Source organism: Nuphar pumila, chromosome 3, assembly GCF_984573655.1.
Source record: "Nuphar pumila chromosome 3, dmNupPumi1.hap1.1, whole genome shotgun sequence".
Lineage (NCBI taxonomy): Eukaryota > Viridiplantae > Streptophyta > Magnoliopsida > Nymphaeales > Nymphaeaceae > Nuphar > Nuphar pumila.
In genome coordinates this window covers 123,788,965-123,813,478 of record NC_143251.1, presented here as the reverse complement: position 1 = coordinate 123,813,478, position 24,514 = coordinate 123,788,965, and the positions used below count along the sequence as shown (strand labels likewise).

Genomic DNA, 24,514 nt, shown 5'->3' with positions numbered 1-24,514 from the left:
CCATTTCTTACACTCATCATGGATCTCCTGGACCCCTCCCATCTCACGAATGGCACCTGGATTGAGTTGTTTGATTGGCAAAAGGATGTAGAGTCCAATAGATTGTCATCACCATCATTGAGGCTTGGGAGCTTCTAGCGGCAAAAAGAGAAACGTCCCAAAGAGAGAGAGAGAAAGGCAAGCGATGTTTTTTTATTGGTTACCAGAAAAATCTTCCAAGCCTCTTTGTTCACCTCTGCCTATCTCAAGAAGGCATCAGATGGATGGCAACGACAAGCAACTGCGGCGTAAGTGCCCTATATATATAAGTGCTAAATCTTTAAAAACACTGGATGCAGGTGGGTCTTTAAAGTTAAAACCAAGAGTAATAGAACTCTAGAGAGATATAAAAGGTTAGTACCTAAAGGGTACTCCCAAGAATATGTAATTGACTATGAGGAGACTTTTGCACCCATAGCTAGAATGATTAGTGTTAGGACTTTAATAGTCATTGCATCAACTAAAAAAATAGCCTATGTACCAATTAGATGTTAAAAATGTTTTTCTTAATGAAGAACTAAATGAAAAAATTTATATGGATCCTCCGTCGTGATTTGATATTGAAAAAAAATTCTAAACTCTGAAAAGCTTTGTATGGTCTTAAACAAGCCCCCAAGGCCTGGTATAATAGATTCAGTAATGTTATGATTAATTTAGGTTTTCATTCATGCTATACTGATACTGCTCAGTTTGTGAAAAGTATAGGTACTGGCATAGTTATCCTTCTACTTTACGTAGATGATATGATTATAACAGGGAACGACAAAAAGAAAGTTAGTAATATTAAAAATGTTTTAAAAGATAATTTTGATATGTCAGACTTAAGATTCTTAAGATATTTTTAGAAATTAAAGTTGCATACTCTCCAAGAGGGTACATACTTTCTCAAATAAAACTTCCAGTAGATATAAGTGCTAAATCTGATATTTCAGATGATAAGAAAGTGAAAATTCCTGAAGTGGTGAATGCTAAATTAAGACTTGAATATGGGACTCTTCTTGAAGACCCCACACCTTACAGACAACTAATTGGGTCTCTCACTTATCTGTCTATCACCAGACCAAATATAGCTCATGCAGTTCACTCTGCTAGTCAGTTTCAACATGCTCCCACAACGGTTCACATGAGTGTTGTATTAAGGATCGTCAAATATATCAAGAATACCATAACTAAAGGGTTCTTTCTATCCTCATCCTCATATTTAGATTTACTTGCTTATACTGATGTTAATTGAAGAGAAAATCAAAATTATAGAATCTCAACTACTAGTTTTTGTGTCTTTTTAGAAGATTCTTTGATTGCTTGGATATGCAAGAAGCAACAGAATGTCTCATTATTCTCTACTGAAGCAGAATACAGAGATATGACAACTACAACTATGGAACTTGTATGGTTAATAAATCTCCTCAAAGATATGGGTGTTGACGTCTCCAAACCTTCGAAGATGTGTTGTGATAATAAAAGAGCAATTTACCACACCTTCCATGAGTGCACCAAGCACATTGAGATGAACTGTCATTATGTTCGTGATGAATTCTTGAGAGGAACTATTGAGTTGCCTTTTGTCACTTTAGAATTCCAACTTGCGGACTTCTTTACTAAAGCTCTTTCTGCTCGACGTTTCATGTTCCTTCTCAACAAACTTTCGATGTTTACATTGTAAGTTTGAAGAGGGGTGTTATGTTAGTGTATATATATACACTATTTATGCCATGTAATTTGCTTTTCGAGACAAGGGTATTTTGGTCTTTTTGTAATAAAAATATTTAGAGACTGCATGTAGCCCTTTTTTCCTTTTCTTATTTTTTATTTTTCTTTTTTTTGTCCTTGACCAAAAAGGCCTAGGCTCTTTGGTCTTTGACCAAAGAGCTCTTGGGAGCTGCTCAACGGTCATATTTATGAGCTCCCAACAGCTCTTTGGAGCTCCCATGTGGTCTCCCCTAAAAAGGGCCTTTTGTATATAAATAGGGGTCAACCCCCTCTTATTTTTCTTAGGCTTGTATTAAGCATTTGATCAATAAGGGCTTATATTTTACATTCTTGAGTATTTTTCTTTTTGCCTTATTGATCTTTGTATTGTCCCATAGTGGACTTGTGCATGTGCACTTATGATTATGATCTTGGAAGTCCTTAGTGGCTAGTGTTTTTCGTGCTTCCGCATATTTCATTACACCAATCACCCAAGCCTAGGCGGTGGGGCTTCGCCTAGGTGCCTCTTTTAACAACTAAGCATGTTATACATGTACTTGTACCCATACCCATGTGACATAGTATATATATTGACTACACTTGTGGGTAAGAAACCCCTAGTTTGAAATGGAAACTGAAAAATCCTTTATTTTTCAATGTTGTTTGCCCTCCAAATGTGATCTAGATGGTTGGGTTAGTAGAAATTGATTCTTCAATCATGTTATTCCACCGTGTATGTAAGATTTTGCAAGGGTTGAAAAATCAACGGCCTATAACGTACCAAATTTTCAACCCTCATAAAATTGAGGTGAAAGAGAGAGAGAGGCGTCAAAGAGAGAGGCTCATGAATTTGGAAAGGGGAATGGAAGGAAGGAATCTCCTTTGGAAACCCAAGAGAGCCAAACTCTTCCAATCAAGGACGGCTCAAGAGAAGTTGAGGCCCTACGCATATTTCATTGGAGGGCCATATTTCTCTATATTTTTTTTATTGGAGGCCCTGAGCATGAGGCACATGCATGTGCCATGTTTCATAGGAGGCCCACATCATGTGAAATATAAGCGTTATATTTTTTTTTTCATTTGAGGCCCTAGGTTGTGGCCTCAAATATCAAAGAGGTCAGATAGCCCTGCTTCAAAAAAAGAAGAGTCAATCCTATTATAATATTTAGTAGGCCAATTTGAGAAATTCTCAATTGAAATTGAATTCAGAATAGCATCTTCTACATTGCCTTACATAGATATTTATAGACTTCCCATCCTCCTGAATGTTCCATCTTGCCTCAAACACAATGACAACAATGCCCCTAGAGGACGAGCCTAGTAAAATGACCACATTGTCTATGGTAGGGCGTCGAGTCTGAAGGAAGAACTTCCTTGCCCCCTCACACTTTAAATAACGCCCACACCACCCTTATTGACCCTAAAAGACTATTATATCCCTCCCAGTAACCCCTAATCCAGATTGTATATATCATATAGTAATCCGTGTCGTTCGGGCCCAAAATAAGATATGTATTGTATCATAAAAAATTGTAAATTTTGAAAAAAAAAACTTAAAAAATCTAAAAAAATTGTAAAAAGTCAAAAAAATAACAAAAATTCTAAAAAATCATAACACACAAAACAATGATGAAATGCACAAAATGCAACCATAAAAACACATGTGTGTCTCTATGAGCTACATAACACATCATCAATCATCAAATCTTACAAGAACAATGCAAAATAGTAATATGTTCAATTAAGAACATGTCCCAAGATTTATCAAAAAACAAATTTATGAATACTTAACAATTACAAATTACAATAATAACCAAGTTTTTAAAAGTATACCATCAATAATCATTATCATCATTATCTTCTTCTTGTTCTTCATCTTCTTCTACTCCTTGACCCAACCAAGAGTTGCCAGTCGGAGTAGCGAGAGCAGAAAGTGATTCGGGAAGCGGAAGCAAGAACCGAAGCACTTCCAAAATTTTAGGAAGCGGGAAGTGCGGGACGACCTAGAAAGTGAACCGAAAGCGACCTAAGAAGCGAGAGGGAAGCGAAAAAAGACAAAAAAAAAAGGAAAAAAAAAATAAAAACACAAAAAAATGAAAAAAGAAGGGGAAGCGAGGGGGAAGCACGCTTCCCAAATCTTTTGGGTGCTTCCCAACACATTTCGGAAGCGCCATGTTTCGCACTTCCGAAATGTGCTTCAGGAAAGCGTGTTTCCGCATGTCCTATGGCGCTTCAAGTAACCCAGACCCTGTTAAAACATATGTAATAATACATCTATATATATATATAAATATAGATGTATATTCACCATAATACCCGATAGGGGTATTATGGTCATTTCACAAGTACCCAATAGGGGTACTTGTTTTATTTCTTTTATTTTGCTGAATTTTATTTTTGTTTTTTTATTTTTTAAAATGTATTTTGGATACCGAAAAGGGGCCCCACAATGGAGTCGTTGGGGCCCCCAACGGTCACAATTGTGACCGTTGGGGGCTCCCAACGACTCTATTGGGAGCCCCTTTGGTCTCCTTTTCTTATAAATAGGGGGAACCCCCCTTGTATGTGGTATTGCTCTTGAGAGCTCCTCTTCAATAATAGTGATATTATTTTTCATGTGTGTAGCCTTTTTATAAGGCCTTTTGTATATCCCTTAGTGGATTTCCTCTCTTATGCTTGTTGCATTTGTCCGTGTGGGACATAGTGAATGCTTTAGCATTCTTGGATTCTTCCGCATATTTCATTACAGACCCAACCACACCTTTCCCCTTTTGCTGCAGAACTTCCTACTTTTGATGCTACGCTAGGGGTTGTAAGATCAGAAGTAGGGAATTCATCTTCGTCCTTCCAGGGCTCCACCAAACCCATTTTTGCCTCACTCATCTCTTTTGCTTGTCTTTTTTCTCTCAAACCATTAAGTAATTGTTAACATTGTCATTTCACGGTATCCGACAATTTTCTTGATGTGAAGGCCACAACATTAAGATGTGTCACAGCTAAATGATGCTTCAACCAAGAGATACCACTCGAAATAACAGTATGAAAATCGTTGCACTCGATTTTCAACCGGTTTTCACTCATTATTCGAGTGCCCCATTGCCATGCTGAATCATTTGATGCCATCTTCCCCAAGAAAAGTTCAATAAAAAGCAAAGAATAGAGTTTGTTTACCTTAACCCACTTCCTTGAGTGGAAAATGATGGAAATGCACTTTTACTTGATGAAATCGCAAAATCCCTCGCCCTTGCACATGGATCGGCCCTCAAATAGCTCTCACGAGTCCTAGGGTGAGTGGATACCTCTCTAATGGCCTTTACACAAATGAGGGAGTCGGCCTTCAAGAGGTCTTTAAAACCCAAAAAAGAAAAAAATAGTATTCGGTCTTTTTAAGTGCGGTGAGCCTGTAATCTACGGTACACCCTATATCGTACGATACACATTCATATCGCGATACGAATGCATATCGTAACATTTTTCTATATAGTAATGATACATAATGGACAACCTTGCCCCTAATACCCCATACACCCACTTGGATCATCATATTCATAAGTTCTTAATGACAAAGATATCCAAACCTGCCCTAAACATAAAATACAACAATAAAAGAAAATCATGACGTGGCACCAAGCTGCTATCAATCCCACCCACTTCAAATCAGCCTAGCCCTCAAGAATGGAGGGTTGGCCTGAGAGTTTTGTTTTCACCATTACAAGGCGGTTGTCCATGGTGACATCAAGGTATTTAGTTGATGTAGTACCAGTTGTTGTGCCTTTGATTCTTCTATTGAATCAATTGTTATCACCTTGTTTTGAATTGCTCTCATCTTTAGTTCATAACAGTTTTCGGGTTTTCCATGTACACAAGGTGTTGTTTCTAAAAAATCAGTAAGTTGTCATGGTGCTTTTTGCAGTTGCATAATTTGTGCATGTTGTCTGCACACAAGCAAACTTTCAGAGGTTGAGCTTCATGATAACTTTAGAAGTTGCCTTAAACGAGTGACGCAAACTGAAATATGATGGTCTAGAAGTCTATTTCTACTATTTTGACCTAAGTCAAAGGGATTCGGCTAGCAGGGTGCCGCACCTGTGTCGACGCGACTCGACGCGGGTGCGGTCAACCCGACCCTAGATGCGTTGACCGCACCCAGGGTCATTTCGGTCCATTTTTTAGACTTTTTTTAAAAAAAAGCTGGCCTATGAAATGGGCTGCGTGATTTAAAAAAAAATCTTGGGGGGGGGGGGGGGCGATGTCCCCTATAACCCCCCGTTCGCTAACCGCACAGCGGGACCCGCGCCGGGGGGAGCCCCCGGACCCCCCTTCCTGCAAGGGCAAAAACTATGAATCAGGCTCCACAACTCATCATGGACATGATGTTCTCTTTGAGAAAGAAATCTCTGACTGCCTCAGAAATGTCTTTAGATACAATAGACCAGAATGAAGTAAAGAAGCTATTTGGGTACCCATCTAAGCTTGGGGCGCTATCTCCATCAAGAATAAAGACCACCTTAACCACCTCCTCTTCCAACCCCACGGATCTGGACAACCTTTAAAACGGTTACAATTGATGTAGCCCCTGACAAATAACTTGAAGAAATAATTTGAGGCCTCTCAAAAAATACTCTCTTCCCACCACATAGGATTCGTCCTCCCTCTGAAGTCAGTTCATATGTTAAAGCTACGTATTGCGGTTTGTCATAAGGTAGAAGAGTTGGGATGATCTGAACATCCAATGGTCATTAACGAAGCAGCGATCGATCCTGTTGGTGCGATAGTTAGGACCAACTTGCTTGTTATGCCAAGTAAAACAGGAAGACCCATAATCAATCTCTATCAGTCTTGCTAAGTCTATGAAATCATTGAATTCATTGGCACTCATATGATAGGTAGTCAAATCCCAACATTTAGAAATATGTTTGGTAACCTTCTGATCACTAATGAGCAATCATGGATGCGGGACCCCCCTTTATATATATATATATATATATATATATATATATACATTTTTGCCCCTGTCGCACCCCCACACCCAAGGTTTTTGAAAGTGCCGCACTCCCACACCCGCACCCATGTGACATAGATTTTGAGTCTTTGACCATGTTGAACACATCCATAGGGTTAGATTTAGACCAGTGTTATAAAAAATGCGCCTTGAGGTGCGGCCTTCTGTCCTGAGGCGTGAGGCGCAAAAAAAAAGAGATTTCAAAGACATAATCAACAAGATTTTTGTAGGTTAATCTCATATATTTTCTTGTTATTTCAGTTATGTAATCAGTTTCTTAGTATATTTTAACTTTTGTTGGTTAATCTCATATATTTTCCAGTTATGTAATCAGCTTTTATATGTTACTTAAAGTAACATATAAAAGTAACTTACTTTTATATGTTAATCTCATATTTTTTAGAATAATCTCATATATTTTAACTTTTGTAGGTTAATCTCATATATTTTCCAGTTATTTCAGTTATGACTTTTGTAGGTTAATCTCATATATTTTCCAGTTATTTCAGTTATGTAATCAGTTTCTTAGTATATTTTAACTTTTATTGGTTAATCTCATATATTGTTCAGTTATGTAATCAGTTTTTAGTTACTTTTATATGTTAATCTCATATTTTTTTAGTACTTATTTGAGATTTTCTATTTCTTATTGGTTGTTATTTCACCACTAAAGCATTTCTTTATTTATTTGTATTTTTAGATATTTTTTTATAATTTTTTAAAAGTTTTCAAAAAAAAATTGAGGCTTACGCTTTACGCCTCGCCTCGATTTTTGGTGGAGCGCCTCGCTACGCCTCAACGCTTTTCACAACACTGATTTGGACAAAACAACTTGCTACTATGAGTTACAGCTAGGGGGTAGCACACATACATACATACATACATACATACATACATACATACATACATGTTTTTTGAAATTGTGGTGTCGCACTCAAGGTTGCCAGACTAAGAAGCGGAAGCGGGAAACGATACAAGAAGCAGAAGCGAGAAGCAATGCATTTTAAAATGTATAGAAAGCGAGAAGCGAGGAATAAAAAAAAGAAATATAAGAATTGAATGGGAATCAAAATGAAACACAAATAAAAACTAAAATAAAAGTGACTAATATTAAATTTCATGATTTTTTAGTGTAAAAATTACATTTTTAGAAAAATCTAAAAATGATGACTACCAATTTAGAGAAAGCACATGGGAGTGAGAAGAGTTTGAGAAAACACAAAAAACATGAAAAGTTGAGTAAGAGAACATATAAGAAGAATAGATGAAGTGTGTGAAAAGCATAGGAGAAGCGTGGGGAATCAAGGTCCTCATCAAGTTTCGGAAGCGACGAGTATCGCGCTTTCGAAGCAAGTTTCCGGGAAGAGAGCTTCCCACCTATTGAAGAAGCTTCCGGTAACTCCGGTCGCACTACACCTATATAACATAGACATGCAACATTTTCTACCTTTTTATTCCGAAAAATGAAGCATTAAGAAGAGAAATAAAAGAGCAAAAGCAAGTGGTAACCCTGGGATGTAATAACACACACAAAAAAACCACTATGAAAACTATACCCATACATAAATACATCAATAAGAGCTTCCTAAAACATCAAGTACTTTCCTAAGATGCTTAGTAAGACATTGGGCAGGCATCTTTAAAGCATTAAGTATTTGATTGTGTAATGTCCCATAGTACATCAATGTTGATTGGAACATGACAGAAAGAGATTACCACCTTTTGAGATGCAGTTTATTCCATAATCAATGGTAACTTTTGCAAATTTTGTAATATTTTGGTTGATTTTTACTTGATCCCAACAGCCAGAAGCCTTATTTTGTGTTAATCTTGTTTTATTTTGTAAAAAACAACTCTTTTCTCATTAAAGATGGATCCCTCCCCATCAATTTCTGCACTAAGCAGCCTAATCGGACTTTTTCCATGGTTGGGAAATAACTAATGCCTTCTAACTTCTTCGTATGGAAGGGGATAATGGTCCCTTGCATCAGATACCTCAAACTTGATAGTCATATTAATGGAACATCGGCTCCACTAAAATATATACATAAAGAAGAAACGTCAAATACAGTGTTGGTTGCAATTAAACTTAAAAAGGTCATGTGATGCACTCTTAAAGTAGATGCATAATGTTGATGTGTCACTTTGACAGTGTACCTGTTTCCAAAAATCAGAACATGTTTGGTTAAATTATGCCTAGATCAAGACAAGTATATGCAAGCTGCACATCTCGTCTAAAGCAAGACTAGATGGCAGAGCCAGCACAATCATGACGCATGTAGGTTCATTGCGAGGAACCAATTAAAGTTAAACTTTTAATAGGTTAATTAGCTAAACAAAAGGCCCTAATGATTGCCAGATAGCATGCTACAACTTGAGAAAGTAGGACTTGAATGAACAAAAACTCTTGCCTACATGTTGCAGAGAAAGACTTAACTGAACTCCTGAAAGATGACCCAGAATGAGAAAATCCACACTCCACAGTAATGTGTCTCAAGAACTAAATAATATTTGAAGTGAAAGGCACTTGGTGGCAATTTCATCATTCTACAAGTCAGCTTACAAAATTCCATCATCGACAAAGTCAAGAACACATTTATCTCCCAAAAAGCAAAATAAAAACCAATCCAGCAAAAAGAAAATTCCTAATAGACAATATAGAAAATGAATAAATATCAGATTACATACAGTTATATGAAACTGTGAAAAGGTACCACACTACTCAACTAGCAACTTAAAATCCTCCAAAAAACATAAGCTAAACAACTTAAAACCATTGTTATCCTACTTCAGGTTAGTTACAACAGAAACTGAAATTAAAGATACAAATTTGAGACAAGTGTTCAAGAAACCAAAAATTTTCCACTGGATTTTCTTCATAAAAGAATGGAGGGCAAAACTTTTTAGAATTCCCTTTACTATTGACTCAACAAGCACAAATCCACAAACATAAGGACAATAAAGTAGAAGATAAAAAATAATTGAATAGAAGAAAATAAATAAATGAGAACTGAAAGAACAAACCTTAAGTATTTCAAGATCCTTCTTTAATTCGGGAGTGATGGTTGGGGCAGCTATGTCAAACCTATACAGAAAGGATGCAATTGAATCCAGTATGCCATTGTTGTAAATCATAAAAAAATAAAACTAGGGTTAAGACTACATACCACTTCTTACCGGCAGTATCCTTTAGTTGCTTCCTCTGCAATTTATTCATCTTTTTGGGGTCTCTAGGAGGAACCAAGAGTCCATCTAAAAGCATCTTATCAGGCATCCAAAGGGATGATGTATGGCCTACATTGTGATTTTTCTCTTTCGATGTAGAAGATGAGAAATCAGGCAATCTAGGGTTCCACAAAAGGTCAATTTTTTCCATATCTTGAGACAACTAATGATCCAAGAGCAGCATAAATGTGGAAAAAAAATTCATTAGGAAATATGTAAAGAATTTCCAAACAAGAAAATGGATATGAATGGATATACAATCATTTTATAATGGAGAAAGGCATATGTTGTTTTAACTGACATGGCCTACAATTTTAAAAGTATTTTCTGGTCAGTTTAACAGTATCTAGTATCTACATTCAATCAAGTAATGTTGAGTACATGTACAAGATATTTATTGTCATCCCACTGTGCATATTAGTACAGTATACATTATACAACGCATAGATTCAGAAGATTTCTAATTTCACATGGAACTTGGAAAACAGACCAGACCCCAATAGCCTAGGCAAAATCTAATCCAACTTCTGCACCAAAAAAACAAGAGCCATTCACTTGATTTGCTATATGAAAATGATAAAGCTGACCTAGTTTTTGCATCAATTCAAGTGAAAACATGGTGGAAACCTATGTCACATGAACACTCCATTTTGCCCTCCATACCCGTGTCGACACGCGTGTCCCCGTGTTGACACCTGGACACACCATTTTACCGTCCGTACATACAAGTTTGTATTCAATTTATAATTATATTTTCAGTATATAGCATATACATTTAGATTGTATTCAGTTTATTTTGAATTTATTTTGTATTTATATGATATTTAACATGAAACTCAGTAAGGTCTGGTCAACTTTACATATTTCTTGAACTTAACAAATCTGACCAGATTGCAAACCCTTTCAAAATATCAAATCTGGACCAGGTTTGTCAATCCAACTCCCAATAGAATTGACATCACACCCTGTGTAAAATTGCACCGCACTCAATGTAATGAGCAATAACATTAATGGTATGTAAGAGTTATGAGCTGCATAACAAATGCTAACATCTTGACTCTGTTCTTCCATTTTTATTCATAAAAGCATCTACCACTACACAGCCAATCACTTCCAGATACAAGTATCCGCGTTAAATACAGACAACCACTTAACTCCCATTCATCTGGTGGGTCAGTTTAACAAGAGAGCATGCATACACAAGAATGAAATATGCATCATTCATCGGTGAGTTCATCACCGTCTCCAAATCAACTATTCAGGAAAAACCCCGATTCAAGGATCTGCCGAACACCCTAAGGGTTCAGACTTTTACCCATTTGAATAATTTCCAGTAAATCTTGAAGTATACATGCTTCACTGATATACCAATATGCAAGATGTTAAATGAACACATGGAATCCTAATTAAGAATATGATACCCAAATGGAAACAACAACGCAAATCCAATCAGTACTCACGTGTTCGATTTCAAGAATACGATACTCATATTGGGAAACAGCAAGAATCGGAAATCAGAATGTATCTCAAAAAGGAACTATTCACAGAAATTAAAACAAGAAACCAACTCAAGATTTTAACTCACTTTAACGTGAAGATCTGAAACATAAAGATTCTATAACAACTGAATTCCCAACCATACCATCTATGAACCGGACTCTCCCAGTAGACCGCACCTCCCGAATAGTTACATGATCGTTCTGGTTCACAAGGTTGATTGACCTATACAGCCCTTAACTCAGTTCAAGATGTGGCAGTCCCCACGAAGACTCCCTCATCTTAAGCCAAGAATAACAGCAGCTAAAAGAGGGATTCTGACTTGATTCGTAAAAACCATCATGGAACTCATAATATTCATGACATAAACACAAGCAATGGAGAGAGAAACCCAATAGAAATCCCACCAAAACCATTCGGTCGATACTTCATAATACCATCCAAATAGTGAATGACATCAAGAAAAATAGGCTAAACTGAAACCAAGCAACCAAATAGCCCTTTATAACAAGTACCCACACGAAACTTCAAGAAAACCCATCTAAAATAACAAGAGATGTCCATGACATAAAACCCATAAAGAAATGAAGGAAACCCCCAAATCGACATCACTACTACCGGGAAACCCTAGCTCACCGATCTGGGTTTTTTCGGCGACCAAGATTCACATTGAAAACACTCTAAGTCATGAAAAAGAATTGGGGTTCCCCCTTGACCGACCCAAACACAATTGATTCAGTCCACACCCAACAAGAAAAGGCCAGAATCCTACCTTTTTCGGTGTTTTTTTCCGACGATCGGAGACCGCTATCGCGAGACGATGGTCTGCCGGCTCCGGTTGCTCCTGCCGCCGTGAAGGGCGCGATCGGGAGGTTGTTGTCGATGGTCGACCTGCTGTTTCCACAACCGCGATGTTGTTCCGGCGAGGAGATGTGGCGCTGGCGCAGTCGCACGCAGGGAGGTGACGACGACGGCTCCCCTGAGCGACGTCGACGATGCAGCAGAGTGGGGGAGAGAACAAGAGGGATGAGAGGAAGAGGGTGGAAGACAAGATTTGTAGGAGGGTGGCCCCCGAAACTGAAGGAGGTGGTTACCTCCTTCACTCCTCCCGGCGGTTGCGCAGCACCTCCTCCCCCATTACGATTTGCTTCTTGCGGGGTTAGGGTTCACTCTGAACCCTAACCCTCTCTTTTTATCGGGTAACCCGTATCGGGTTGCCTTTATCCTTAGTTTTTTTTTAACGTGTTACTTACCCGGTACGCGGGGCGCGACTCGGGTCCGAACCCGGGACCCGCTGCAGATTCGATGGGTATTAGGGTCCGCAATTTGGACCCGCTACCCATTGCGAAGTGGATCCATAGGTTGGGTCCAGTGTTGTGAAAAACGTTGAGGCGTAGCGAGGCGCTCCACCAAAATCTGAGGCGAGGCGTAAGCCTCAAAAAAAATTAACTTAAAAAAACTATAAAAATTATTTAAAATTATAAATAAATAAGAAATGCTTTATTGATGAAGCAACAACCAACACGAAATAAAATCAGAAGTATAGAGTTTGTAATTAACACTGGACTTGCATTCTAGCAATATTTAAGCAAACATCAAATCAGAAGTATGCCTATTATAAGGGTTCTTACTAGATCCACTATATTGCCAAAAACAAACTTATTTATTTGTATGGTTGAAGAAACTGGACCATGACCTTGGTTACGTAGTTATCAAGCATCTTTTTTTATTTTTTTATACGAAAACATGGTCCAGATTGATCATGGATTCACTTCCACCTGAATCAAACTCCAAAACCTCCATTTCATAAAAAAGGTTAGGCACAATTGAAAGAGGTTGGAAACAATCTTTTTCGGACGCATGTATGGCTGCAGGGCACTTTCTTTAAGAGTAACTCAATAGTTTCTTTTTCTGTTTAATGGCCTACAACACCGTGATACTGCTCGTAGCAAAACCTCAATATCTGGAATTTGGCTTGGCAGTTAAATCGCTGAAATATCTCAGTAAGCCAACCGAAAATTCTACACATGAATGACAATTGGACATAACAATTTTCGGGTTGAAAAACCATCAGCGCAGCTGGCTCAAATACTCACTGTCTATCCATGCACGTGAATCGCTTGGTCCATACATAGTTGCAAGCATCAAGAGGACCAAATCAGTGTTTTTGCATCAGAAATCATTCACACTACATTTCCAACTTTTAAACATTTAAGCTTGTTCTTTTTTTGTCTATGCTGTTGATCAGCACTATCCAAAAGAAAGGTTGTAGTAACAGCCAAGGATGAATGAAGGTGGTCGGGGTTACCTGGTGTCTGGCAAGGGTTGCCGGCGTCGCAGCTACTTCTGGCGAGGAGGAGGCGGGGAAGCGAGAGAGTGTGAGAGACGAGAGAGAGGGACTGCAAGAGACGAGAGAGAGAGAGGGGCTGCGAGAGACGACAGGGAGAGAGGGGCTGCGAGAGAGGAGATTAGGGAAATTAGGGCTCCCGACCCTTATTAGGGTCAGGGGTGAGATGTTATTGTTGGTCAAATGAGGGATTTGACCCTCATTTGACCAACAAAATAAGGTGTGTGCGCCTCACGCTGAGGCGCGCCTCGCCTCAAGGCGTACACCTACATGGGTTTACGCTTCTTAACTGCGACTCAAGGCACAAAGGCCCTCGCCTTGAGGCGAGGCACGCTTTTTGCGCCTTGAGGCGCGTTTTTAACAACACTGGTTGCAAAGGTCGAGGGAACGGCAGGGACAAGAGCACGTGCAGACATGGGAGGAGATGCAGAGATTAATGTAGTCCAAGTTTGTGCCTTCAGACCACGCCGAGAGAGCCTACAAGGAGTACCTGACCCTGCGTCAAGGCACTCGTACCGTGGCGGAATACACTGTTGAGTTCCATCGTCTATCCCTGCGAGTGTAGATCGAGGAGACCGCTCGCCAGCAAGTCACGAGGTATAATTCTGGTCTCTGTCCTGTTATTTCTGATGACTTCAATTGTGTCACAATCGAGTCATTGGATCAAGCCAACAGTTATGCCATGAATGTGGAGGAAAAGTTAAAAAAAAGGCAGGAATATCGGGCCACCCGGAGTGATCAGCCCAGTCGACCCAAGTCGAGTTTCCCAACCAGGGGAGCGAGCTTCCCTAGGAAGGAAGACTCAAAGTCCACCCCAAGAGTCGACCCTAGCAAGTCTGACTAGTCCGGACCAGCATACCATAACAGATCCAAGGCCAAGCCTAGTGAGCCTACCATCCGTTGTTTTAGGTGTCAGGAATTAGGACACATAGCATCCAAGTGCCCCACCGTGAACAAAAATGTCCATTTCATCAAGGGTATTGTTGAGTCAGCATCCGATAGTGAGACTGAGGGTGAGTCGTCGGTTGAGGGAGAGAATGAGAGGAAAGTTGTAGAGTTCGTTGGTAACGTCGAGAATTTGTTGTCCATCTGTCATGTTTTGACCGCACCCTAAGAGTAGGCCCCTGCAAAATGATTGCGGAACAACATTTTTAGAACCCGATGCAATTGTGAGGGGCATGTGTGTGATGTTATCATTAACATTGGGGCTGCTGAGAACATGGTATCCGAGAGTGTCGTGTCCACCCTGAATCTGAAAACGGAAAAATTGTCCCAACCATACAAGATGGCGTGGTTCAAAAGAGGGAACAAGGTCCCCATTACCCAGTGTTGTCTAGTTCGGTCCTCTATGAGGGAGCATTACCATGACGAGGTGTGGTGTGATGTAGCCTCTATGAGGGGAGGTGTCATATTCTTTTAGGACGTCCTTGGCAGTTTGATCGCAAGACCATTCACGATGGCCGTAGGAACACGTATTCATTTATTTTTAAGGGTCATAAAATAATCATTCTCCCTATCAAGGAGACCGATTTTCCCACTGTGGATAAGCCCGAGCGAATTTCCCAGCTCGTAGGTCTATCATACCGGACTTTCTTGAGCCATTGTAGGGAGGATCATTATTGTTATGCCCTGGTGGCCAAACCGTCTATGAGTACGTCGTTGCCCGTTCCCGCAGACATCGTGCCCCTTGTCGAGGAGTTTCGCGATATTATGCCAGACGACCTTCCCGATGGCCTACCTTAGATGAGGGTGGTGCAGCATGCCATCGATTTGGTCTCAGGGTCGAGTCTACCTAACCTCCCCGCGTATCGCATGAATCCATCTGAGCATGCCGAACTGTTGAGACAGGTTCAAGAGTTACTACCAAAGGGTTTCATTCGTGAGAGTGTGAGCCCTTGCGCAGTGCCCGCCCTTCTCACTTCTAAGAAAGATGAATCCATGTGCATGTGTGTCGACAGTAGAGCGATCAATCGCATCACTGTCAAGTACCGTTTCCCCATTCCCCGATTGGATGATATGTTTGATATGTTGGCCGGTGCCTCTATTTTCTCCAAAATCGATTTAAAAAGTAGGTACTACCAAATCCGTATCCGAGAGGGGGATGAGTGGAAAACGGCATTCAAGACACGTGATGGATTGTATGAATGGTTAGTCATGCCATTTGGGTTATCAAATGCCCCGAATACTTTCATGAACATGATGACCCAAGTGTTGTGTCCATGTATAGGAAAGTTTGTCGTAGTATATTTTGATGATATCTTGGTCTACAGTTCTTCGTTGTCTGATCCATGGTTGCCAGTTGAGGAAGCGGGAGCGGGAAGCGATACGAGAAGCGGGAAGCGAGGCACTTTCAAAATTTTAGGAAGCGGGGAAGCGTGGGACCACTTGGGACCGATTCGGGAAGCGTCTCGGAAGCGACCTAGGAAGCATCTCGGAAGCGACCTAGGAAGCGTCTCGGAAGCGAGGGGAAGCGAAAAAAATAAAAATAAAAAATAAAAAATACAAAAAAATTGAAAAAACAGGGGAAGCGAGGGGGAAGCGTGGGGGAAGCGTGATGGGAAGCGCGCTTCCCATTAAAGGGAAGCGCGCCCCCCATTAAAGGGAAACGCGTCCCCCATTAAAGGGAAGCGCGCTTCCCAAAAAAGGGGGACGCTTCCCCCCACGCTTCGGAAGCGCGACGTTTCGCGCTTTGGGGAAGCGCGCTTCCCCTTTTAGGTAGGCGCTTCCGGTAACCCTGGTCTGATCATTTGAGTCATTTGCGTCAAGTCCTCGAGATTTTAAGGAAGGAGAAGTATGTGAATGCCAAGAAGTGTGAGTTTATGACGTCAAGTGTGGTATATTTGGGTTTTATTGTGTCGTCTAATGGAGTGAAAGCGGATCCCGCCAAAGTCCGTGCGATTGTAGAATGGCCTACCCTAAGGACTATCGGAGAGATCCGCAGTTTCCACGGGCTAGCAACTTTCTACCGTCGTTTCGTGAGGAACTTTAGCACCCTCATGACCCCTATCACGGAATGCCTAAAGGGTACTAGTTTTCAGTGGACTTCAGCCGCAAGCCTTCACGGTCATAAAAAAGAAAATGACTAGCGCCCTTGTCCTAGCCCTTCTTGATTTTAGCGCAGTTTTTGAGGTTGAGTGTGATGCCTCTAAAGTGAGAATTGGTGTAGTCTTGAGTCAAAACCGCAGGCCCATCGCATTCTTTAGTGAAAAGCTGACTCAGTCGAGGTGTCAGTACTCTACTTATGACGTCGAGTTCTATGCCATTGTACAAGCCCTTCGTTATTGGAGGCATTATCTCATTTATAAAGAGTTTATCTTGTACACGGATCATGAGGCATTGAAGTATTTAAATAGTCAAAATAAGTTGAGCGCCAGACATGCCAAGTGGGTTAGTTTCTTGCAAGAGTACACTTTTACGATTTGCCATCAATCAGGTACTCTGAACAAGGTAGCTGACGCACTTAGCCGGAAGAATAGTTGCTTAATGACTATGTTCGTTCAAGTGATTGGGTTTGAGCAGTTCAAGGAGTTGTACCCGAGAGACCCTGATTTCCAGCGGGTTTAGGAAGGGTGCATCTCCTCTGCCAGCACAGCAAACCCACGGTTCACTATACATAATGGTTACCTCTTTCGCGGTAATAAGTTATGTGTGCCTGCGTTTTCTCTTAGACTACAATTGAAATCTGAGTTGCATGAAGGGGGACAAGCTGGGCATTTTGGACATGATAAGACGTTCGCTCTGTTAGATGAACACTACTTTTGGCCCAAAATGCGCAAAGATGTTGTCAAGTTTGTCCAGAGTTGTCGAGTATGTCAAGTGTCCAAGGGTCGACGTCAGAATAGTGGTTTGTACAATCTGTTGCCCATCACTGAGAGGCCTTGGGAACACGTTTTCATGGATTTTATTGTGGGTCTTCCCAGAACCTCACATCATTTTGATTTCATCTTAGTTGTGGTTGACCGATTTTCCAAAATGGCTATCTTTGTCCTATGTAAGCGAACCACTGACGCCTCGTTAGTAGCCTCGTACTACTTCAAGGACGAGGCCCACTTTCATGGATTGCCTCACACAATCACCTCAGATTGTGACACTCGCTTCATGAGTCATTTTTGGAAATCATTATGGGCCTTATTGAAAACCAAGCACCAATTCAGCAGTGCATACCACCCGCAGACCGATGGCCAAACCGAAGTCGTGAACCGCACCTTAGGGAACCTACTCAGGAGTCTAGTTGGGGAGAATGTCAAAACTTGGGACCTAGTCTTACCGCAAGCCGAGATCGCCTACAATAGTTTCATCAACCGGTCCACGAGCAAGTCTGCTTTTCAAGTGGTCTATGGTCGTTCACCAACCCATGTAGTAGATCTAGCACCTGTGTCTAGTCTCCCAGACCCAGCCCCAGCCCCAGCCCCAGACGCATTTGATGTCGTTGAGTACATGCGTGATATTCACAGACAAGTCCGAACAAAACTTGTTGAAAGTTACAAAGCTTACAAAGCTTTTGTGGACAAAGGTCGCTGTGATGTCTAGTTTCAAATAAGTCAGTTAGTATGGGTTTACCTACGTCCTGAACGTTTCCCAGTAGGTACTTATGGCAAGTTGAGTCCTAAGAAATATGGCCCTTTCAAGATCCTCCGGCGATTGGGTCTGAATGCCTACCTCCTTGAACTGCCTGAAGATTGGCACATCTCACCTATCTTCAATGTGTTTGATCTATATGCTTATTGTGGTGACAACAAGTCGTCAGAGCCGACTTCTTCCCAACCAGGGGAGAATGATGAAGAGCAGGACCGGACCGGGCCTGTACAGCGTGACCCAGGCACGGCCAGGGAACCCGACCCAAAGGGGATGGACAATCGGACCCAGGAGTTGGATCCGATCACGAGCAAGGTATCTTGAGGCAGGGACGTGGCCCTGCGCTACTCCAGGCGAGCGAAGGTCGGAGGCATCCCAGTTTCATTAGCAGATTGAAGTAGTCTCGGGTCTAGGGACCCGACCCGAGACCCAGATCCACTTGCAACCTTTAAATACCCTGTTCTAGGGTTGCGTGAAGGCAGACGTGATTGAATTTTCAGCCAAGCCCTTCTCTGAGATTCTTTGCCTGCAGTTTTGCATTTTATTCTGTTATTCCCTTGTTTTCCTTTCTATTATTTTTTCCTTCAACCATATAACTTTTACGTGTTCTTTGATTATGCCTATGAAATAAATTCGAGTTCCATTCTTTACTGTGTTTGACGTCTGGAAGACGATCCCCCACGCTGCATCAGTAAGGTTGCAAGAATCACATAGTGAACCATGCAGTTGGGATAGGCTTGATGATAATGACAATGATGAAATAAATACCAATTTCAAAGATTAGTATTAGGCTATAATTACATTTTTGATAGATTAAAGAATGAATTCTACAGGAAACAACACAAGCAATTCATGCATGGCTCATCCACAAGTAACAACAACAACAACAACAATTAATAAATTTGGCTTATAACCTGAATATGCATGAAATCTTGTTCAATGACCAAGAACAAATAGCAATATACTAGAGGTTTCTCTATTTTTTTTCTCAAGATCCTTTATAAAATGTTTTTAATTTTTTAATCAAACAATATATTGAATTTCTGCATGATAGCCTTAGCAAGTTTCACATGTATGTGTGTAATAAACAGAGTTACCGGAAGCGCCTAGCTAAAAGGGGAAGCGCGCTTCCCCGAAGCGCGCTTCCCCGAAGCGCGCTTCCCCGAAGCGCGCTTCCCCGAAGCGCGCTTCGGAAGCGCGCTTCCCCGAAGCGCGCTTCGGAAGCGCGCTTCCCCGAAGCGCGCTTCGGAAGCGCGGAACGTCGCGCTTCCGAAGCGTGGGGGGAAGCGTCCCCCTTTTTTGGGAAGCGCGTCCCCCTTTTTTGGGAAGCGCGTCCCCCTTTTTTGGGAAGCGCGCTTCCCTTTAATGGGGGACGCGTTTCCCTTTAATGGGGGACGCGCTTCCCTTTAATGGGAAGCGCGCTTCCCCCTCGCTTCCCCCACGCTTCCCCCACGCTTCCCCTATTTTTTTCAATTTTTTTGTATTTTTTATTTTTTATTTTTATTTTTTTCGCTTCCCCCTCGCTTCCGAGACGCTTCCTATGTCACTTCCGAGACGCTTCCTAGGTCGCTTCCGAGACACTTCCCGAATCGCTCCTAAGTGGTCCCCCGCTTCCTAAAATTTTGAAAGTGCCTCGCTTCCCGCTCCCGCTTCCCGTATCGCTTCCCGCTCCCGCTTCCTCAACTGGCAACCATGGTAATAAACCCATCCCAGACCTACTATGGTGAAGGACTAAAAATGCATGGCTTTAAGTAATTCAGGGGAAATGTAGGGATGAAGGTCCACGCAAAGGTAACATTTGAAGATAAGAGGCCAACTACCAACTCTGCAGTTTCTTGATTATCTTTGTAATCAAAATCATCTTCCACCGTTATTTGAGTTAAATGCTAGCCAATATGGATAGATGCTCATAAATCATCTCAGGCAAACCATTTGAAAAAATCGATAACTAATGCCCAATTCTATCAGCTAGTCCAGCAACACATCACTTATGGATCCCTCCTCCAAACACATTGTAAACCCCCATCCGAATTTCACTATTTTTTTATTTCTCTTCTTCAAAAACACAACGGAAGTCTGTTTTTACTTTAAAATTCCTAATCAAATACAAGTTCCAAACCAGGATCCAAATCTCACAAGACAATTGCACACTTTTGCAAAACATAAAGGTCATTTTATTTCACAAAATGTAACTTGTACAAAATGTTTATCAATATTTATAAAATGTACAAAGTTGCCAAAAAAACACAGAAGTCCTCTATTGCCACATCTACCTACTGCTCAGTACCTGAAATATAGTAATAATTGTGGGGTGAGACTACACACGTCTCACAGTAATCTAATTACTCAACACGAGCGTCCAAAGGTAGCAGCACGAGATAAAGTCCATTTGAAAAGTAACTAATCAAACTCATTTTCAAATAGGAAGAATCGAACCAATACTGATCAAGTGTCAACATTCACGAGAACTGTTATTCAAAAAAAGAACCTCGAAGGAGTCGATTCTGATACATCTGGGAGTCGACTCTCAAAGTATGATATAATATACGATAAGAGAGGAGTCGATTATAATTCCCAGGAGTCGACTTTTAATGTAGATCATAACACCAAAATAAATTGAAGAGTCGACTCACCCAACCCAAAAGTCGACTCTCAAAATAGAACATCAAACCAAACTAAAGAAGAGTCAACTCACCCAACTCAGGGGTCGACCCTTAAGTGCACCATGCACCGAGCACACTGTTAAGTTCTATATATATATATATATATATATATATATATATATATATATATATATATGTGTGTGTGTGTGTGTGTGTGTATGTGTGTGTGTGTGTTATTTATATTGATGTAATAGGTAATACCCTCTAGGGGTATTTTCATTTTTTGTAATAGATATTGTCCACTAGGGACAATTTTGCTTTTTTATTTTTCTTATTTTATTTTTATTTTTTAAATTTCTCCTTTATTGCATTGTAGGGGCTTTATGGTCATTGGGACCAGAGAGTCGTTGGGAGCCCCAACCGTCACATTTATGACAGTTGGGAGCTCCCAATGACTCCTATGGGAGCTCCCAATGGCTTTATGTCATGGGTCCTTTTGTATATAATGGCATTACTTGTACCCATTTTTCTTAATGCTTCTCTTAAGCATTTATGCTCAATAAAGATGAATATTTTTATATTGTGTTTTTCTATTTAGTTCCTTAATGTCTTATATGCACTTAGTGCTTGTGTTGTTTCCCCTTATTGGTTATTGCTTTGTCCTATAGTGAACTTGTACTTGTGCACATTGTGATTGTGATCTTGTAAAGCCCTTAGTGGCATTGTTTTTGTATTTTCCACTATTTCAATACATGCTATCAGAGCCAAGAATTTCTTCTTAGCATTTTGTCTCTTTTGGGTCTTGTGATTCTTTGGTTCGAGTTTGTGCTTCGTGAATAATTCATGATCGTGGTGTGGCTTGGATTCAAGAGAAAACTAGACCCGGCATGTATCTCATATCTTTGAGTATTTTTTGTGTTATCCTTTTCATGCATTATGCACGAGGAAGAACTTATTTTCTTTAATCTTTATATATATATATATATATGTTTGCCTTTGTTTTATTAAAAAAAAAAACTTTGAATGCTTTTTATTATTTTTGGACTTGTTCTTATAAGGTTTATTTGTTTAATATTGTGAAATTATATATATGTATATTTTTTGAAATCATGTTTGAATTCTACTTTTTCAAAAAACTTTGCCTTATTTGATATATATGTATACAAATTTGTATGCTTGAGCATTTATTGGCTTTTGTTTTATTATTGAACTTTGTTTTGTTCTTTCTAGAAAAATTGTCATATATTTTAAAACGATTTGAGAATTTTTAAAATAATGGTGTTGTGTGTATTTCATAAGTATGATCTTATGAAATTTTGCTTAAACTTATGTTTACTCTTTCTCTTTACTCTTGGTGTATTAAAAGTATCATATAAAGTGTCACAAATTATGATCTAGCTTATATAAAAAAATTATATGGATTTTTTATCCTTATGCACTTATGATTGCTTAACATGATGAATAAGATTGTTTATTCGCGCGGTATTGAGCATAATTTCTTATGGAAAATCATTTACTTTAATAAATGCCTTTTATGGTCCTTTTGTGGGACAATAGTTAGGATATTGGATGTTTCTCTTGTTGGTCCTTTTTGTGGTCCTTATGATTATATTATTTTCTTAGTCTCATGGCTCTTTAATGAACATTATCTTACATGTTTTGCATGGGATTTAAATATTATTATTATGTTTATGTTGCACACTTAATTTTTAATAAAATATTAAGTTGAGAATCATGAATAACTTCTTTGCCTTAGTGGGTGTTATAAGTGTTTCTCACATTGTTCACTTTAGTACTTGTCCATTATTGATGGATGTGCTTGTCCACTTAGATCTTTGGTGGACATGTGTGTTCTTGATTAAAAACTCTTGATTCATTGCATACTTGTTATTTATAAAATATAAATTTTTATATTGTGCCCTTAGTGCCTTAAATCTATCACTTGCATATTGCGCCCTTAGTGCCTTAAATCTATCATTCAGGATCCATTGTCTCATGCTCCTTTATATACAAATTGTTCTCTACTAAGATCATCACATAAGCTTCTTTTGGAGAGGCGGAGTTTATCTAAGCTATGAATCTGTGTTAGCAGTTAGCACATACATAAGCCCTAAATAATAAGGATAAATAGTTCATACATCAAGAAGAGCTGTATGGAATATTGCATACCAGAGTCACCAGATTTAAGGCTCTATTTGGGAGGTAGTATTTGAAGGGAGTTGACGGAAATGAGTTGGAAGGAAACGAAGGGAAATGGATTTAGAAGGAATTGAAGGAAATCACCTTGTTTGGCAGCCCATTATAGTTCTCTTAAGGATTCATCCCTCTATTTCAAGGGATAATTAATTGGGGGTTTCCAAATGCATCTGAATCCTTTCCGGAGAAGAACTTGGCAAATACCTCTCTCCCTATGAAAGAGTCCAAAATAAGAAAATGGGCTGATTTGGCAGACGTGTAATCCTTCATTATTTTTATGGTTCAGTATAAATGAAACTTGACAGATCAAGGAATTCTACTAACCGTGTTATAACCAGCGAAACTGCAAAATCCATATGAATTAATGCATAATGATGTTGACCCCAGATTCTAGTATATGAATGAAATGTATTTATTTCATCATTTATAAGAAAGATGAATGAATAAAAGGTTAGTTGACAACCTGATCATCACAGTTCATCAGAAAATATGCTACTCTTCATGGGCAGATATTGTACAAGGCACCTTGATCAACAGAGATAAATGGATGGAAGTATAGAAATTACAAATCAAAATGAATATCAGAACATTGTTGCTATGGACTTTATGGACATAGAGAACAAGAAGCCAACACTCATGAAGAAATGCCAAACTAATTAGAAGATCTAAAAATGAATAATAATAACATGTAATGCAGAAAATCATTAAGGAAGTACACCGATGTGTATACAATGAGGAAAATTATTGAAGAGAATGGTCGGATGAAGAAGCATTTCAAGATGCATGCAGATCCATAACAACAAGAAACTCAATGGATAAGTTTCTAAGATACAAAAAGACCTGAAATGAACATCAGATTTTCTTGGTAAGACTCTAAATGAAATTGAATCCTTTGCCTCAAATTAGGTAAACATGGATAAAAGCTGAATTCATTCTGTAAATGAATGTGTTCTAGATTTTCTTTTCCTTTTGTTATCTCTCTTATCCTTGTATCATGACTGCCTGTCACTCGTTTCTGTGAATTTCACAAATTTTTGTGTATTCATCAAAGAAAATCCATAAATTGGGATATGAAAGCCTGATAAGTGTAGAAAGAGACAAAGCTAAGAGAGTACCATGAGGTTAACACCAAGAAGGCGGTATGGGTCCCATCTTTGACGATTGTATCAATTCACATAGTACTTCTATTAGTACCAGTATATGAACGGGAATTGATTCAAGATTGACTCTCAAACAGGGACTCTAAAGGAGTATATGGAGAAAAATATCGGTTTCAAAGGTTATGATACAGTTACAACGCGGCTATTTACTTCATTCTGTAAATAAGGCCATTGGCTCGAG

The 24,514-nt window shown here is 39.6% G+C and overlaps 1 protein-coding gene across 1 annotated transcript in view; it reads right to left on the bottom strand.

Moving 5' to 3' along the window:
• LOC149843601 (rRNA-processing protein fcf2-like) overlaps positions 1 to 24,514 on the bottom strand; it is a 28,543-nt gene that overhangs the window by 3,478 nt on the left and 551 nt on the right. Inside the window, exons 2-3 of the mRNA XM_090001874.1 lie at positions 9,898 to 10,118; positions 9,755 to 9,815 (exon numbers count right to left, since the gene is read on the bottom strand). Of these exons, the coding sequence (XP_089858000.1) occupies positions 9,755 to 9,815; positions 9,898 to 10,118 (282 nt within the window). The remainder of the gene's footprint in view (positions 1 to 9,754; positions 9,816 to 9,897; positions 10,119 to 24,514) is intronic.